The 18608-nt window shown below is 50.3% G+C and overlaps 3 protein-coding genes across 13 annotated transcripts in view; 2 read left to right on the top strand and 1 right to left on the bottom strand.

Annotated features, from left to right (window-relative positions):
• Positions 1-373: 373 nt before the first annotated feature.
• Positions 374-12567, bottom strand: SLC5A6 (solute carrier family 5 member 6). Of its 7 annotated transcripts, XM_019638483.1 has the most exons (18): positions 11456-11568; positions 10974-11040; positions 8722-8816; positions 7385-7927; positions 6999-7064; positions 6598-6649; positions 6142-6209; positions 5633-5787; positions 5082-5222; positions 4747-4876; positions 4091-4179; positions 3570-3682; positions 3163-3230; positions 2678-2764; positions 2344-2525; positions 2024-2127; positions 1663-1778; positions 1163-1315 (listed from the first exon to the last, which is right to left on the bottom strand). In XM_019638483.1, the coding sequence occupies exons 4-18, from the start codon at positions 7775-7777 to the stop codon at positions 1163-1165; spliced, it is 1917 nt and encodes a 638-aa protein (XP_019494028.1). In that variant the 5' UTR covers positions 7778-7927; positions 8722-8816; positions 10974-11040; positions 11456-11568. The 7 variants fall into 7 exon arrangements, with proteins under 7 accessions (XP_019494110.1, XP_019494028.1, XP_019493943.1 ...); XM_019638565.1 differs by lacking the exon at positions 8722-8816 and having other exon boundaries at positions 374-1315; XM_019638398.1 differs by lacking the exons at positions 8722-8816; positions 11456-11568 and adding an exon at positions 12148-12567.
• ATRAID (all-trans retinoic acid induced differentiation factor) lies at positions 11759-16802 on the top strand. Of its 2 annotated transcripts, XM_019638692.1 has the most exons (7): positions 11759-11960; positions 12656-12777; positions 14905-14976; positions 15189-15260; positions 15361-15482; positions 15783-15880; positions 16465-16802. In XM_019638692.1, exons 1-7 carry the CDS (start codon positions 11862-11864, stop codon positions 16576-16578), a joined length of 699 nt encoding a protein of 232 aa, XP_019494237.1. In that variant the 5' UTR covers positions 11759-11861; the 3' UTR covers positions 16579-16802. The 2 variants fall into 2 exon arrangements, with proteins under 2 accessions (XP_019494237.1, XP_019494327.1); XM_019638782.1 differs by lacking the exon at positions 14905-14976.
• The window catches only part of CAD (carbamoyl-phosphate synthetase 2, aspartate transcarbamylase, and dihydroorotase), a 22527-nt gene continuing 20596 nt past the window's right edge, over positions 16678-18608 (top strand). For all 4 annotated transcript variants that reach the window (XM_019637811.1, XM_019637720.1, XM_019637961.1 and 1 more), the window contains exons 1-2: positions 16678-17268; positions 17519-17658. In XM_019637811.1, the coding sequence (XP_019493356.1) occupies positions 16704-17268; positions 17519-17658 (705 nt within the window). In that variant the 5' untranslated portion in view covers positions 16678-16703. The remainder of the gene's footprint in view (positions 17269-17518; positions 17659-18608) is intronic.

The raw sequence follows: 18608 nt of genomic DNA, 5'->3' as shown, positions 1-18608 counted from the left end.
GTGCTCTTCACAAGACCATACAAGTCCACTGGGAATGTTCCATTTTCAAAGCCAAATGGCAGCATTCTTCCTCTAGCCCCCAAAGTGAAGATCTCAGAGGAGCAGTGAATGTTATGGTCAAGGACAAGGGGGGCAGGACAGGGGACAGACTAAGTCACGGTAAAGGCAGAAAGAGGAGAGCGCATCCTCCACTCTGTTAAGCACAAGGCTGCCCCCTGCAGACACGCCAGGGCATGACTTGAAACCTCACCAAGCCAGAGCTAGGTCCCCTTTGCTTCTTAGCAGACATGCGCATGGGAAAAGGGGCTCTTATCCTTACCAGGGATGGGACTGGGGTGGATAAGAGCAGCTGCAGACAGTACAGGAGCCCAGATTCTAGCTCCAGTGACAGTTTTTATTCCCTAGGAACAAAGATATGAGGAAGAAACTCCAAAAGAAAACAGGAGCACGAATGACACAATGACACTAAGGTGGTATGGCTCAGGAGTCAGATGGCACACTCCACAGTGGACCCGGTCATGCCCTGTTTTCTTGTATCAATATCCCCACCCCCAAGTGCCCATTAGGGTAGGGACGTGGAATGGAAAGCTTCCCCCTTACTCTACACAAAGGAGATGAACGTACCTGTCTATTCCGAGAGGCCTCCCAGGGACACCAAAACCTCCTCTCAAGAATGGAGGTAGGCAGATAAGAATGAGGGGTTTGGGTGTCACAGACAACCTGAAAGTACTAGTCACAGGGGCTCTTTGTGGCTGACAGAATCTGTGCTTAGAAGGGACTGCAAGGGAAGTTACAGCTGGCCAAGGCAGCTTTGAGTTTTTGGTGGAGACGGTCAATCTTGCCAAATCAGGCCCCACGGCAGTTGTAACCAGCACTGTGGTTTCTATCCACTTCAAAGGAGCTTGGTGATGTTGAATCAAAGGAACTTGGTGATGTTTTCCCAGAGAATTCCCTTCTATCCTCTTTTCTGGCAAAATCCTGTCCTAACCTCACACCTCCCGCAACCTGACAGCTTCTAGTGTTCTACGAACCCCTAAGAACAAGGTCCTTTGGTTGGGCTAGGTCATCTGGTCATTCAGCCCCCATCTGTCCCTGCAGAACATAACAAGGGGCTCATTCCTGTGCTGCAGGGTAGCCTCTGGGGCTGGTTCCTGAGTCCAGATCATAGTGAGGTCTCCTGCAGGATGAAGGTGGGGCTGCTCCCCTGGTGGGCTGGGCCTTCCTCAGCCACTGCCGTGGCCTCCTTGTCTCTGCTGCCCTTCAGCATCCCATTACTCATCTTCTCTGGAAACACTGCAGTGTCCACAGAGAGGTCCTGGGGACACACAGAGCAAAGGGAGAGGGTTGGGGTGAACAGGAGACAAAGGGGTGGAGAGGAACTCATGCAGAAAAGGTGAAGGGAGATCAACACAAGGGGGAGAGGAGAGGAAAGGCCAGCACGCTCTGTGCCTCTCCAGGCTAAGGCCCCTTCTGCCCACACCACGCCAGTGCTCCCCTGTGGGACCCAGGGCAGCTGCTGCGTGATGGTTCAGGCTCAGGCAAATAATCAGAGCAAAGGGTGCTGAGGGGGGGGGGGGCAGAAAAGGGATAAAAAAACCTGGAAGATTTGGTGGTAGTCTGGAGAGGGAAGGAAGGGGGCGATCTGGATAATAGAGGTGTTACCTGACTATAGCTTTTGAAGCGAAGTTGCTTCTGCCAGGACACGGGCAGGAGGGCAAGGAGTCTTGGCAACACTGGGTAAATGGTCCGAGGGTTCAGGGTCCGGCCCCGCATTCCCCCTGAAGGTCAAGGTACCTCTGAGTCTTACTGTGTAACCATTGCACACCCAGCAAGTCCTGTGTTCTCAGGGCTCCCAGCCCCCAACCCCCGCCCACCTCCTGGAGCTCAGCCAAGAAGCTGACTAGTTGCAGACACCCAGGAGCCCAGAGGACAAGGTCATGTCTCTCCCCAAAGTCCAGATCCCCTGAGCACCCTCCCTCAGCCCATCCTGTTTTTCTGTGCCCTCATCCCACACACCCCTCACCAGTGAGCAGGCTGACAATCAGGCCCACCACAATGACTGTAGTGGAGTTGTGAGCGCTGTACCATAAATATGACAGGGAATAAAGCCGCTGTAGCCCTGCAGGCCTGGGGAGAGCAGAGAGGTGGGGACAATTAGCAATTCATTGGCAGGGGGTTCCTTGGCCACCTGGCTCCACCCACCTGCACAGTTCTAGGGTCTTAGGATCCAACACCCAACATTTCCTGAGGCTTCTGGTGGCTCATTCCTTAGCAAAGACCCTGGGGAGCCCCTCAAAAGTTAGCTATTCTCCCCAAGGAGAAAGACAGTGAGGCCCAACTCACCTGGAGAGGGTGGTTGAGGGCATCAGCGTGGTCATGGTGACGGTGGTCAGATTGCTGAGCAGGGAAGTGCTGGACTCATTCCAGGGTGAGGGTGCCGTGCTAGAGCGCGTGCTGGTCACTATGCTCCCAATGCCAATCCAGAAGGCCATGACGAGTCCAGCCAGCAGGCCCACAATGGCACCCTGCCCACAGACACAGCGCACTCTCCTGTCACAATGCCAGCCCCACCAAACCTTCACACCAGTTCCCAGCACTCAGGGTGAAAGCCCTGCCAAGCCACCCCGCAGGCCCACCCCTGCATGTATGTGACTGTGGAGCCAGACGGATCACTCACCGGAGGGTTGGCACAAGGAAAGAACATCCCTAGGCTGAAAAGTCCGAGCAGCGGTCCCCCGACCATGCCAAAGATGCTGATTGCTGCCTGGGGGAGGACAGGGTTGGGAGAACACACAGGCTCAGAGCCCACCAGCCTCGCTGACATTGCCTCAGAGCCCTCTCATCAGATCTGTCTGCCTGTCTCATCTATCTGGAACCAACAGACTGCAGGATTTGAGAGGGCAGGGATGGGTAAGGGAACATGGTTTGGGTTCTCCTCCGAGGTTGATCCTTAGAGCTCTCTGAGTCAACAATGTCCCAGGAATGACCCTGGGGCTTCTGGCTACTTGGGTCTGTTCACAGCAAAAGGTAGTCCACCCAAGGGGAATTTCTGACACCTGCCCCCATGCCATTCCCTTCACCATAGCTGTCTTCCTCAATTTCCTGTTTCAATCTGCTCCTTTCTGCCCCTAAAAATTGCTTTCTTGCCTCCATGGTCATTACCTGCAGCACAGGTCCCATCTGGGAAGAAATGTAGGCCATTCCCAAACAAAGCAGCCCATAACCACAGGCTGGGGAAAAAGAGGGGAGAAAATAAAATGTGAATTAACATACTAAAAAAGGGGAAAGTAGAGCAAAGTTCCTTCCCCAGCCAAATCACTATCTCTGTGTCCCTGGAAACAGAATGCTTCTCATGCTGCCCCAGCTCCAGGTCCCTCCCACCCTGTCCTCATTCCTATATGACTCAGAGACCTCCCCAGGAAGTGCCCTGAACTGTAAACAAGGTTGTGTGCTTCGTTCGGCAAGTGCTGAGCCCAGGCAAAAGCTGGTGCTGTAAAGCAGACTAATGACAGTGCTTAGGGTGTGTCTTAGAAAAACATGGCTGTAGAGATGAGGAAGCATAATCCCACCAAGGAGTCTGGAAAGCATGATGGCTCGGACTTCAGAGAACTCAGGGAACCAGGGTCGAATCAGGTCTTCCATCGTAACAGTTGCCAGCGAATTAAAAGCAGAGGATATGGTGCTGAAAGGAAAAGGAGAACGACAAGCTGCACCGAGAGAAGCAAAACTAACAAGGGACTCTATTGAGGGAATGGCGCCCTGAAGGTAGGAGATGACACCTGCAGCCAAGAAATCACCTTCACGGTTGGCAGCCAAGGAAAAGGCCTGGAAGGCAAGGACACTTGTCCTTTTCTGAGTGGGGTACAGGTTTTGTTCAGATCAACTCCTAGTATTGTAAAAGAATGCTTCATCAAAAAAGGGGCATCTCCTGGGATAGGACATGCCATCCTACACAGGTGAACTGTCCCTTATCATTCACAGATGGATGGACACACTGAGAAATTCAGAGGGAACCCCTCCTCTACCGGTCAGCCTGTACCAAGTAGAGGTCAGCTGCACCAACCGTGAAGGAAATGGTCGAAGAGGGTACCTGAGGGAGCCACTGAAGAGGCAGGCAACAAAGAGTCCAGGCAGGCCTGGCAGGTCTTTCAGGAGATCCATCACAAAATACAGGACGAGCTGCAGGCAGAGCAGAAGTACACAGCTCTCCTGAGAGGGGAGCCCTTCCCCAGAGCGAGGGAGGCATGTGGGAAGGCCCCTTGCACATGCCCCCGCCAGCCTGATGCATCAGGAAGAGGGACCAGGCTAGGGGTGACCCCACAGTAAGTGGAGAGAAGCTGGGCTTTGGAAAGAAGATGCAGTTCATACCCCAGCTCCAACCTGACTAGCAGTGTGACCTGGGCACGCTGGCCACCTGTTGAGCCTCTTTTCTCCGTAAAACGAGGCTGCTGGGAGGGTTAGATGAGACCCCAGGTGGGTGACAGCTCCTAGCAGGTCACATGGTACATAGTGGTGATGGTAAGTCAGTGAGGGTCAGTCAATCACAGCAGGGTGAGCACTGTGATTAGGTGGTGCTGGGGGCTGGGATCCTCACATTTAGATCACTAGAGTCCCAGAGTGGGAAAGAACTTAAATCCACTTCCTGCCCAGGGTGGGAGTCCTTTCTGCAGCCACCCAGACACTCCTGTTGCGGGACCCTGGTTGGCCCCTTTTGGGCACAGGAGAGGGCTAGGGAGGCCCTCTCACCTGGTCAGGGGCTGCCTGACGCTGCTGGAGGCTCTTGGGATACTCCTCGTAGTAGGCGAACATGACCAGGCCAATGAGGCAGCCCATGCAGAGGACCACCTGCTGGCAAGGGAAGACTGCATAGCAGGAGCTGCAAAAGAGGCCAAGGCCAAGGGGAGAGAGGGTTAACAGATACCTTTACCACATCCCTGAGCCCCAGAAAGCAGACTCATGTCCTGACCCAAATGGGGGTGTCTGTGCTCTGACAGCCTGCCCCCACCCCAACTGCCTCCGTGGAACCGGGGCTACTCTCTTCCCCCAGCTCTGCTCCCCAGTCTTGCTGTCCCAGCACTCACAGTATAGCAGCCTTCTCTGTGCGGGAGCTGAGGTAGCGTTGCACCTGAGCCTGGTTCACCCCATACAAGGAGAGCATCATGAAAACACCCCCAAAGGCCAAGGTCCAGAAAGTGTGCCGCACAAAAGGGTCCGGATCTAGCCTGCAATAAATGCCACCTGGTCATAGCTCCAGAGAGAGACTCAGACTTCCTCACCCTCCTACAACAGGGGTCAAAAGAGAGCAGAGACACCATGGCGAGGGCCAAGGAGCTACTGAAAGCAAGAACTGGATGGACTCAAGAGACAGTGCAGCAAGTTGGAGGGAGGGCTCCATTCTTCTGACCCACAACCTCATTCCAGGTACTAAAAACGTCCTGACTCTCCTTAACCACCAGCTGGACCCCTGAGATCAGCCTCCATTTCTGCAGTGCCAGCTTCCCACCTGTCTCAGTGCTGCACCTAAGGCTTCCACAGCTTGCCCTCTGCTTACGATAGCCCAGAGCTCAGGCTCTAGGATGTGCTCAGCTCCCACAGCACGAGAGACCCCAGCCAGGGGAAGGGGTGTACTTACTCAATCCCAGAGATGCGGCCGTGCTGGGAAGCCAAATCCCACACACGCCCCAAGCCGCCCACCTTGGCTGACCCCACGATGATAACTGCCAGCTGCCCCAGGAACATGACCAGTGTCTGGAATACATCTGTCCAGATGACTGCCTTCAGCCCACCCTGTAAAGAAAAGGGCATGCCTGACACAGATGTCTTCAAAACCATCCATCAGTGAGGACACCATACCACCAGCAAGAGCAATATATCATTGCCAGGGACGTAATTACTGAGACCCTTTGTCATCATTCCCACCCAGTCTCCTACCTTCCTGTGCCATTCCCCTGCCATAATCCCATCCCATCTCCTACATCTCATTTCATTCATTCCACCCTAGAATTTCATCCCATCTTCTCATCTACATTCTTATCACATCCCCTCCTACTTTCTTATCTCAACCCTTCTTTTCCTTTTCTTCCCATTTCCCCTGCTCACTTCATCTCTTCTCCTCCCTCCCCTAAGACTTACTACACTTACCAGAGCCGTGTAGACAGTGCAGACAATGCCTAGGGTCAGCACGGACAGCCACAGATCAAAGCCAGTCACTATAAAGAGATAAAAGTCACATTTCCGTCTCTGGAACAGGGTTTCCCAGTGGAGAAGCCAGAGAAGCCCTGGTAAGATATGAAGCATTTGGTCATTAAGGATGAAACAAATCATTCGCCACAATGGGAAAAAAAAAATGTTTGCAGAGCTCCACCAAAAGGTGGTGATTAATCATTTCAGATAGGGCACAGTAATGTTTGATTGGCTTTCAAGTGCAGTGAAACAAGCCTGATTCCACCTCTGGTATAGACCAACCAAGGGCCATGCAGTGAAATCATTCCCAGTCCAAAGCTGGATTCTTTTCTGCACACTCTCCTCTACGTGCCCCTCCGAAAGGCTGTTTTCCCAGCCTACCGGGGCTGGGAGCCAGGGGCTATGACTCCTCACCTGCATTGAGGGCCAATGATGGTGCATAGAGCACAACCCCCATGTAGATCACCTGTTGGGTATGGAAAGAGAGTGTGAGGGGGAGAGGAGATGAGAGTGGGCAGAGAGAGGAGGGAAGATGGACCTCAGCTCCAATATCCCAAGGGCATCCCTTCACCTAAGGCTCACTTCCCTCTCCCTTCTTCCAAATTTTGGCTTGCTGCTACCACAGTTAGTGTCTGTGCTGGAACTGGAAGGAATGGAAAACAGAATGCCTCCGGGGGCTTCAGTGACACCAATGCCTAGCAGGGATTTCAATCCTGCCAGTCTGAGAGTAGAGAAGGCCTCAGCCGCCTCAGCATGCCTGAGTTCAGGTCGTCCTCCCATACCTCAGGCTCATTTCCTAGCTTCACCCCACTCACCATCTGAAATATGAAGGTCATGGTCCCGCACACCCGCACGGTTTTATTGAATCGGAGCTCCAGGTACTAGGTAGGAATATTTAAAAAAAAAAAGTATTCTTTTCCACTCCACCCCCCACAATTTACACACAACTTCCCTCCAGAGGTTCAGGAACAAAAGGGAATATCCAATTCATATTCACTCTGAGCCCCACTCAGCACAGCACCCTCCTTTTCTGCCCAGCTGACCTCATCCGCAAAGAACATATAAACACACCATGTGGTCCCTGTCACTCTCATCAGGCAGAGGCAATCCAGGGTCCCAGATCTTTCCTATGTGCCCTGTTCCTCCTCTCCATCCCTGACCCTGAGGGTCCTATACGTGCCACCCTTCTGCCCTGGCTCACCTCATAGGCACTAGTGAGATGCAGGCGGTAGAAGGTAGGGATGAAGATGTGTGCAGGAATCAGCAGCCCCAGGAAATATGAGCAGCCCAGGAACCAATACTGGGTCCCAAATCGGTAGATCTCAGATGGCACACCCAGGATGGCCACAGCTGACTGGAAGGTGGCCAGTAGGGACAGCGCCACAGGAAGGCAGCCCATTTTGCGGTCTGCCATCAGCAGCTGGCCAATGGTATGCTGACCCCAGCCACGACATGCATGGTAGAGCCCAATGGCAAGGGAGAGAACCAGCAGCAAGACGAAGACCACGTAGTCCTCGAGGGAGAAGGCAGACGTGACCATGCGTGTGCCTGAGGTTGGGGGGAGGGGAGCAGAGGTGGTCACTCCCACACTCATGTCCTCACTGTGTCTATGACCTGTAGTCACTTGCTGCTCCTGGGCTCTGGGCTGACGCTTAGCTGGGCAGTGGCAGGCAAGTGGCTACAACCTGGTTCTCAGCCAAGGTCTCACAGTCCTCCTTTTCCAAGTGACATTGTCCAGGGTGACCTGCAAAGGAATCAGCTCCTAGTCAAGGCCTGTCCTGCCTTGATGGCCACCCACCCTCAGGCCCGTGCATCTCACACCCACCAAACCAGACCAGCCATCTCAGTGGCAGCCCTTGAAGATCTGGAGGTCCTGGTATGGATTTGGTAGAGGAAGAAAGGGAGGGGGGAAGCAGCAGAGTGCGACAACCAGGAGATAACTACTTGGCCAAGACCTGTTTGAACGAGCATAGCTGTGAAACAGCCTTCTTAGGTCTCCACCCCAGAATGAAAGAAAAATCAACTCTAGCCCATGTTTCTTCTCGAAGACTTCCCTGCCCCCACTTGCAGGCACAGACCCAGTCACTACAACGTACTAAGCCAGCAGAGCACAACCTGGCGCCACAGCCCAGCGGGGAAGAAGAAATGGAGACTAAAACAGCATGGCTTCCTCTATTCCCCTTGGCCTCAGCCCCCACCTTCCATGATCCCCAGTTTCACCTTGCTAACAGCACCCCTTCTCAGCACTGATTCCCAATGAGATCACCTCCACGGCACCCCCAAACTCCACTCCGTTCTCCTCAACACTACCAGACGAACCCTGCCACATACCTCTCAGCTGTTCTATCTGTAACACCACAATCAACAGCATATCTGGGGAGAGCGGTGGGATTCAAAAGTGAGAGGGCAACGTGCTGGAGCCAGGTGTTCAGAATTATGATTTCAGGAGCATTTTAGGGAGAAGCAAACAAGCCAGGGAGCTGGAGTAAGAGGAAGGGCCAGGGAAAGTGGTCTTATCCTGCTGGGGCAAATACCTACCCAGAGAAGCAATCCCTGTTCTGAGGCAGAGCTGCCTGGAGAAGCTGTGTGTGTCTGGAACTAGACAGAGGCTGAGTGTCTGGTTCTGTAAGTGGCTGAGGTGAGATCAGGTGGGGCGGAGTGAAACTCAGCAGCTATTCATTCTGGCCTCTTCAGGGAACCAATCACTGTGCTCTAAATGGCCCTATCACCCTATGGTCCTCAAACTCCAGCTCTGCCCTAAAGGCTCCAGAATGGGGAGCAGGGAGCTCACATCCAACAACATTCCTGGATGGATTAGGCTTTCCTAATCCACTTGGCACAGTGTACTAGAAGGGACTGGAAAGGAGGGGCTGAGCGAAGATGGAAAAGTAGCTTTTCTGACTCCTGCACCGAAATACTAATCCTCAAAGAATATACTATTATTCTAGAACAAGGACAGGATCCTAGTCTTTCAAAACTTAAAGGAATCTTAAGAGTCACTATGACAATACCCTCATTTACTGACAAAGACACTGAGGCTTAAAAGACTCAAGTGATCTTTTCAAAACCACAGAGCTGATTATTGTCAGAGGCCAGATTAGAACCCAGGTCTAGTGATTCCCCATCCATACACTCTCCACTAATACCATACTGTCTTTAGAGACTATCCCCTGGGGTTCTTATTGGTATGGGAAAAAAATAACAGAGAGTGCCATGTATTTAGAGAGCCTAGCATGATGACAGTTAACATTTTTGAACACCTGCTATGTAACCCAGCAGTACGTTTGTACTTGATGGATATTAGTAATAATAAGTAATTATAATAAATAAAAAAATAATAATTAAAATAAGTGAAGAAGTAACCATAGCTATCACTCTCAAAATACCATGTCTCAGGCTATGCACTTTACATGAACATTCTCTAGGAAACTAAGATTGAGAGAAGCTAAATAACGTGCTTAAGGTTATACAGCATGAAACAAAACATGGGAGAAAGGGACAGTTCTACCTGCAGGTATGACAGGTTATTCACCAGGGGCCCACTCCTTACTACTCCCAGAACCGGGGCACAGGCAGAATGTTAACTGTAGTCAGTCAGTCATGAAACAAAGTTTATATTTCAACTAATCTAGACACAGATCATTAGAAGCTATGCCTTCTGTTCTTGCCCACAAGGAGCAAGATCAGCCTGCTTGTCTCCCAGCTCTCCCACACTGTGTTTTTGGGCAGATGTTGCCTGGCTGGAATGATATGGCCTCATGCAGACAAAACCTAAACTGGGAACCTCCTGGGGCCAATGAAGACAGGGAATCAGAGCTGGCAACTCTTGGATCACATGTTCTAAGGTCACAAACGTAAGTTCCCAGAACAATGTTCCCAACAAGCCACTCTGGTTTAACCGAAAGATGCCCTGGGCCTTTGTACATTGCAACATCTCAAGTGTTCTCAGTCCTCTGGCAAATGTTCACTACTATGACAGAGGTGATGGGAACTACTGGGATACAAGAGAGATGTCCGCTGTGTGCAAATAAGAATGTGAAGTGGTAACGGGCTAGTGCTATGGATAGGCAGGTAGTTGGGGAAAGAGAGGTCCCAGTATAGACTGGAACAGACGTACAGAACTGGAGACCCTCTGGGTAAACTGGCAGGGCTTCCAGATAGAATTCTATTTGCATGAGGTGTAGAGACCGCCCCGAGATGGCTAAAGACAGAACCATTTAGATAAGACAGGAAAAACCTGACCCGGTAACAAAGCCTTCCTCAGACTTGATTCTAAGAACAGGTTGGTGGCTTTTTAAAAACTCTATACTGATCTAAACCCTATGGACTTGCATCTCTCTGAGAAACTGGGAACCCAAAGTAAGAGCGGAGTTGTTCCACACAGGGCACAACTAGCTGGCTTTTTTAAAAGGGTAGGACCCATTTTATAATAAAAACGTCTAAGACCAAGAGACTCTTTCTCCACCACCCTACCCCCACCCTCACTTGGGTCATAAACTGCACTGGTTTTGGCTCCTACAAAAGGCAAAAGCGGCCACAGCAGGGCCAACCGTCCCAAAAAGATTCTGTCCTTGTGCCTAGAATTCCTCCATGTCTGAGAGGCTTTGGGGGGCCCTCACTAAATTGCCAATTTTAATTTAAAACTTAATGCTAAGTTTTAATTTTAATGCTAATTTGAATCTCTAAGACCTTAATGCTCAGTCCCTCCAGGTGCGGCCTCCCCATCCCCGACCCGCACCTTTGGGTCACGGCCCCGGGTCACCCAGGGACTATGCTTGCCTTCCCCTCACCTCCGTGACTCAGCCAGAGCTAAGAAGGTCCCGTCGTTCTTTCTGAGATCAGCATCGGTCCCTTTTTCTGGGAAGGCAAAAAAAAAAAAAAAGATGAGATAGGGAAGCATTTATCCGGCTCCTACCTCCCTCTCCAGGGCTCCGGACGCCGCGTGGTCTCAGGACGGAGGTGAACGGGACAGGGTGCCCGGGGAGTCCACAGGATCGTCTCTTACCGCCGGGGTTTGTCCTTTGCCCTTCACTCCTCCATCCCCCTCACCCTCTTTATTCCCTGGTTTCCTGCCTTCCCTCCAAATGCGAGGTGGCCGGAGCACTACCGCCTCTCGCCGCGCACCTAAGAGTTTCCCGGGCCCCCAACGCGGGAGACCGGCTCGCCTGACCCTCTTCTCCCGTCCCTCCCCCCGTCCGCTCTGCTGCGGTTCCCCGGAGCCTCTTTGTACCTACAGGTCCACACCATTCCCGCCCGCCCCCGTTGGACCCACCTGAGGGGTCTCCACGCACGGGTCCGGCCGCGGCATTAGAACCCGGCCCACAGCACGCGCAGGCCGGCTGACAGGCGCCCCGCCCCCTGCCCGCCCCTCCATGTTTACTGAGGGAAGACGTACTGGGCCCTGAGACGCGACCTCGGCGTCCCCGCGCGTGGGACGCAGGGCTGAAAGATCGGCAGCGGGGAGGCCTTCGCTAAAGGGGAGAAAGGGCAGGGGGCCGGCCAGTTCCCCCTAACGAGGACTGGGGCGCACAAGGAAGAGCCCTAACCGCACCAAGCGGAGCAACCTCCCCTCCCCCCGCCCCGGGCCAACTGGCCCGCACCACTAGTCCACGCCCAGGGGGGCGGAGCCACGTGCGCAAGTCTCGCGAGCTGCAGTGAAGGACGAAGGGAGCGGAAAAATGTCCCCTTGCGGGCCTGGCAGTCCTTCGATCCGGGTGTCCTGGGCTGCAACCCTGCTCCTCTTTCTTGGTGTGGAAAGGGCTCTGGCGCTACCCGAGGTACAGGAGCAAGTTAGAGCTCAGACTGAAGCAGCGTTACTAGGCCAGCCGTGTGTCGCGCTCGCCCTCCCACGGCTGGCTCTCTCCCGCGGGCCCACGGCTCTCTCCCGCGGGCCCGCAGCTCCGATTTCATCCCTGAGGCCTCCGCGCGGGGTAGCCCAGCCGGCCCCAGCTCCCGGTTACTCACGCCGCGCAGCTTTCCCGGGGCCCTCGCTCTGCCCACGTCCAAAGACGTTTGAACTTGGACCTCCTCGCTCCTAATCTTTGAATAACTTGAAGTTGTTCTTTCTACAAACGAGTCCTCTGGCTCTTTTGCAAAGTCTCCACGCACAAATGTATATCGTGAGGTGGCAAGACTGTGTACTTTTTGTAATGCAGATGAGCTCTTTGTGTACCTGCAGTCAGCCCTGCCAAACCAGAGCTGTCATATTGAGAAGTCACTGAAGAGAACGTAATAAAATATACTTGAATAGCGATCCTCAAAGATGAGGGCCTTCTCTGGGTGAGGTCTGGTGAGCTGATTTGGTACCTGGTTTTAGGGGAAGTATCTAGTCAAACCTGATATAAAGTAGGACACTTCTCTGCACTGTGTCAGCGGAATTCTGGAGAGGTGTACTGGCAGTTAACTTTTGATCCCTGTTTATTCTTGTCTTGGCTTTCTTTCTGGAGTCCTAATAGTTTTCTCTCTTCTGCAGGTATGCATCCAGTGTCCAGGGAGTGTGCGAAATTTGTCAGAAGTGGCCCTTTATTGTAAGCAGACACCTGGGCTAATGTTGTATGCTCGCTGCTGCCTGAATCAGAAGGGCACCATCCTGGGGTGAGGGAGAAGACATCCCTGGATACTGGAAAAGAGTTCCCAACCCGGATTCGTCAAAGCTTGCCGGATTGGCTTTTGGGATAAATATTTGTGCCTGTTTTGGAGGCATCTGAACCATGATTCTCAGACTTTTAAATCTGTTATAGCATTTTTGGCTAGGTAAACAATCCTGTGGTTCATGCAGGTTGAAACTACATAAAAATCATAATTTTTGCCTGGTTTGGTTTTTTAAAGATTTTTTATTGGGGAATTGGGGGAGGGGAACAGCGCTGGGGAATTGGGGAAGAGGAACAGACAAGTTGCTGTCCTTTTGTTCTTCAGTCTAGTTGTGGAGGATGTTGCTTCACTGGCCCATGTTGATATTGTGATCATTGCGCTCTTCCTGGGTGAGGCAGATGGGTCGCCGGCCTCTGGATGGCTGCTCACGGCGGCTCTTGGCAGCTCACCCTGGCTGCCGGCCACTCACGGTAACTTACGGGAGCCCACTGCAGCCTAGGCCGTCGCCACGACTCTCGGCAGCCCAGCTCCAGGTGCATTGTTCACCATCTTAGCTGTAGAGGGCTCTGGCCCACATGTGGGATCCGAACTGGGGCCCTGCTGCTCAAGAGCGGGTGTCCCAAGCCAGCTCTTAACCAACGCACCACTCGGCCAGTCCATTTGTCTGTTTTTTAAAAAAGGCTTTTATGACTTTGTTTTAAAAAGAGCTTTGTTCTTTTGTTTATTAAGTCTGGATTTACTGTGTGCCTCCATGAAATGACCCACTTAGCCTCCAATACACTATACTAATATGGTTTTCTTCTCCTAATTCATGTTTGTCTTTGAGGCAAATTCCTCTTCCTTTCCCCTTATGCAGGTTCATCCCTGCATTTTCTCCATTTATACTCATGAGACTCCACCTATTCTTATAGCTTCAACTATAACCATGTGGGTGGTTAGATCTCTTTGATTCTCTACAAGCTCCAGGTACCTATGGGTACCTCTAGCTTCCTATTAAACATTTTCTCTTGATTGTACCCTCACTTCAAACTCAAAATATTGTATGTCTTGCTTTCACTCTCTTCTTTCCCTAATCTACCTAAATACTTCTCTATGTTAAACTTTCTGAAAACCAATTTTTTCACTGTCTAGCTTTTAAATTAGATTTCCAATTATTTGTCCACTCAAACCCTTCATGAGGGTCTAGCTTTGGCTTACCTCCAAAAACATTGTACCTTTAGTTCTTTGTTTAGGTCTCTCTCCTTACCTGAAATTGGCTTCCTCCACCAAATTAGGGCATATCTAGCCTTTAATTCCTTTAAATCTTTTGTGATTTCTATACTTTAAATCTTTTGTGAATTCCCCCTACTACTAAATACCAGAGTAATATTTTTAATTTTTTTTACTTCCACTAATCCGTAGTGTACCACTCAAATTTATATACTGTCCTGTGATTTCTTTCGTATTGTAATTTAATGTTTATATTATTTTTATTTTTGGTGATGGTCTTGTTCCCCACTACATTATAAACCATTTGAAAGCTAAGATACTTGGGGTGTTTGTTTGTTTTTTTTCTCCAAGGTTTTGAATTTGGGAGGCACTCAGTAAATATTTATAGAATAAAAGAATAGACAGCAGGACCATGAGGCATGATCCTTAATATCCAGTAGTTTGCATCCAATTTGTGGTAGAAAATGTACTTGGAAAAAACTTTGTGATTTGAATTTTTTTCTCCATTTGAAAGTCCTTTGTGGATCTGAGAATCATATCACAATGTGAGATTCACTAACCTAGACAAGAAACAAATTTCCAATATATGTACAGATGCAAAGAACTTCCTGCCATGATGCAAATGTTCCATATCTGTCCTTTCCATTACAGTAGCCATCAACCACATGTTAGTGGTTACTGAACACTTGAAATGGGCAAATGAGGGACTGACTTTTTTTTATTTAAATTAATTTAAATAGCTACATGTAGCTAATGGTGACTAAATTGGACTGTGCAGATTTAAAACATCTACTATAGCACCTAGTTTGTGGCCCTGAACACAGCTGTGTTCAACTAATATTAACAGAAAAGGGGTAGCATTAGCTTACCATGGATAAAGAGGAGAGACACATAGTTACACTGATTACCTTATTTCATCAGGCTGGATCTCCAGAACTGTTCTCTGAAGGACCCTGGTCCAAACTTTCCTCAGGCACATACTGCTATCATCATGTAAGTGGTTAGTTATCCTCCCTACCCAAAGGTGACTATAGCAAAGGGTTGATGGGAAAGTCTTTGAGGAGGAACTTATAAAAAGATGTTTGAATACTAATGTCTACACTTGGATAACTCAGAATGAGAACTGGATTACCAGTACGGGAAGATGTATGAATGAAAGTAAGGTGTTTTCCTAGAGTACAGTGCTAACACTGTGTCCTTTTCAGAGACCTGCAAGCAAACCCCCTCAAGGATGACTTGGCCAACACCTTCCGTGGCTTTACCCAGCTCCAAACTCTGTGAGTAAGGGTATGGAGTTGGGGAGAGAATCAAAGAGGGGCAATGCTGTGAGCTTAGCAACTTTAGGCTGCAAATTATGACTGCCTGTGTTGTGTTCAGGATACTACCACAAGATGTCAACTGTCCTGGAGATACAAATGCCTGGAATACTGTCACATTTTATACAAACAGCAAAACCTGCCAAGGGCAAAGGAACCTTTGCAATAGCACCAGGAACACAGGTCTGCTATTTCATCTCCACCCTCCTAGGAACTGCCTTTCCTCCTTTGTGTTCTCCCCTTTAGATCAGAAAAACAGCAAAGTTGCTTACTTGGCTTTTCAGGTTTCTGAGTCTCTAACCCCTTGGGAAGAAAAGGCCTTAAAATATATTTTATGATTATTGTTATGTTCTGATTACCTGTAATCTTCTTTCTCTACTTTGACCTAGAAAAAAAAAATTGAGAGAACCTAAGTTGAAGCAGATATTTGAGAAACACACCTATGAGATCCAGTGATGTTGTCTGTTCCCCTCTGTCTCCTAGAAATATGTCCTGAGAATGGATCATGTGTGCCTGATGGTCCAAGTCTTTTTCAGTGTGTTTGTGCTGATGGCTTCCATGGCTACAAGTGTATGCGCCAGGTGAGGAGTCAGGCCTTCTAATTAGGGATAAGAGAAATCCATAGAGCAAGAACCTCTCAGAAAGAACAGCCATAAGACCAGGTGCTGATGCAAATCACCTAGAAAAGGAAACTCAAGAGAATTGCCCTGGGTGAGGAGATAGATATACTAGGGAAGAACTGGGTGTTAGAATGTACCGTATTTGCCGGCGTATAAGACGACTCGGCGTATAAGACGACCCTCTAACATTTCCACTCAAAATACAGAGTTTGTTATATGGTCGGCTGTGTGCGATTTTGCGAGTGTGGTAAAATCGCATAACAGCAAAATCGCATAACAGCCGAGCATACACCCAGCAGCGCTGCTGATGCCTGAACGGTATGTGGAATGAAGTGGGCGGGCATCGGGAGGCCACTATAGCACCGGGCAAGCACTATGGGCAGTCTATCTGAAGTGTACCTGGCGTATAAGACGACCCCCCACTTGGAGGCATATTTTTCAGCGCCAAAAAATCGTCTTATACGCCGGCAAATACGGTAGTCCTTGGCGTAATGCTGTTTGAAGGGGTTGTTTTGTTTTGTTTTGTTTTTGTCTTTTATTCACAGGGCTCGTTCTCGCTGCTTATGTTTTCCGGGATTCTGGGATCCACCACATTATCCATCTCCATCCTGCTTTGGGGCACCCAACGCCGAAAAACCAAGGCTTCACGAACCACATAAATCTTCCTACTGACCTAAAGATCATCCCTCTCTATCATAGCCCAGCCAGGGAGATTTGCTTCCTAGACAGGTTAGCCAACAGATCCTCCTCAAGGCTGAGGCCGCCATTGGAAGGAAGATGGAAAATGGCACAATTTTGGAGTGTCACACTCCTTTCCAGGAGAGGACTAGTACCACCAGTTCTCGTTTATGCTGTTAACCATAATAAACTTTTTCTTTCTTTTTTTTTTTTTTTTTTTAGGGAAAAGCGCCCTGACTCTGTGTATTTCTTGGTTGGGGTGGGAGAGACCGCTTTCCGGGTGTCGACTTTCTTTCTCAGGTTTCCCCTGGCTTTGCCCAGGGGAGACAGAGGCCTCCACCCCGGCGCCGCCCTGGCCCCGCCCCTTACGTGTCGGCCCCGCCCCTCACGCGTCTGCTGCCCGCGCCGCCGCAGTCTGCAGCCTCCCACCGTGCCTAGGGCTCTATCGCTTTCCGTCTGGTACTTGCCCCAAGCACCCGCTCGGCTAGCCACGTGGACCTACTCTGGGCGCACAGTCCTCACGTGGTTCCAGCACTGGAAACTTGCTGCGCTTCCAGCTTCTCTGCCCACGTCTCTGAGCTCCGTTCCCATGGCGACCCTGGTGTTGGAGGATGGGTCGGTCCTGCGGGGCCAGCCCTTTGGGGCCGCTGTGTCGACTGCCGGGGAAGTGGGTAAGCAAGACCCGGCCGGCTGCCGACCACATCCCACTCTCTGCTGTGCCTCTTTGCTCAGCGTGCTTTGCCCAGACCCCGCCATTTTCCCGCTTGCACACCCCCTCCCCCGCTTTCGCCGCCCACGTCCCCAGCCCAGTCCCTTTCATCCCTGACGGTCGAGGCAGCCTCCACTGGGGCATTCTCATCGCGCGGGGCAGTGTTCCGAAGGGTGCCCTGCCTGAGCCCTAGCCCTGCCTCTTTATTGCAGTGTTTCAAACCGGCATGGTCGGCTACCCCGAGGCTCTCACTGACCCTTCCTACAAAGCACAGATCTTAGTGCTGACATATCCTCTGATCGGCAACTATGGCATTCCCCCATTTGAAGTGGATGAGTTCGGTCTCAGTAAGGTAGCTACACCCAATGCTTTCCTTGCATTCCCTTTCAAATCAGTAATTACTAACGTTAGTGAAGTGAAGACGTTGACATTCCTGCTAGGCATCTTGGAAAGAACGAAGATACACACCAAAGTGATAAAACAAGTACTATGCAGTGCTTGTTAAGACCTTGACAGGCACAGTGCTGAAGGCCAAGCCGAAGTAAGGAACCAGTGAAGATTTATTTAGCAGCAGAGTCCTGTGATGGAAGCAATGCTGTAAGATTAAATACATTAGTGGGAAAGAGACTAGAAACTAGGTCACACCCTTCCTAGTGACAGTGGGACACCCTTTCCTGTTCACCTACCAAACCAGTGAAGTTGATTATCATCTTCTAAACCTTTCCTTACCTTGCCTCATTTTCTACCACTTTTCAGTAGAACTCTTGGCTCTAGATAAGAAAACTCAGCTTCTTCCCATAGTGAGGTTTCCACTATCCCTCCTCCTCTGGAATTTAAAAACTAAGTTGCCATCCAAAAGTTCAAATAACACACACATCAACATAAGTTAATAACGGAAGTCACCATAGCCTAGATGCACTATTTCTCAAACTTGTTTTGTCTTGATTCCAGGCTTACAGAGCCTTTAATTCTTAACTTGCCTTCCTAACACTTGGGAGAGGGAATTCTAGGTAAGTGACACATTTGTTATTCCTAGAAAGGACCATTTCTTATCACAAACCTATAAATATACCGCATTCTAGTTTATAAGGTAATATCTTGGTTAACATATGTCAGTCTTCAGCTTTGTCCATTATAAACACACTGACAAAATTGATTTTATAAACCTGCAAAATTGAGGCCCTAACAGAACCAGGGTGAGTAAGGCCTCCTGGTGCCACCAAATCACCACAATGCCTTTGTGGCACATGCCTTGTAAACACACTGGTTCATGTGCAGACTAGTCCTCCTGGCCACAGAGGG

This window comes from Hipposideros armiger, unplaced genomic scaffold (assembly GCF_001890085.2).
Source record: "Hipposideros armiger isolate ML-2016 unplaced genomic scaffold, ASM189008v1 scaffold_0, whole genome shotgun sequence".
In the NCBI taxonomy this organism is placed as follows: Eukaryota; Metazoa; Chordata; class Mammalia; order Chiroptera; family Hipposideridae; genus Hipposideros; species Hipposideros armiger.
The sequence above is the reverse complement of the archived record's forward strand: the minus strand, read 5'-3'. Positions and strand labels throughout refer to the sequence as shown.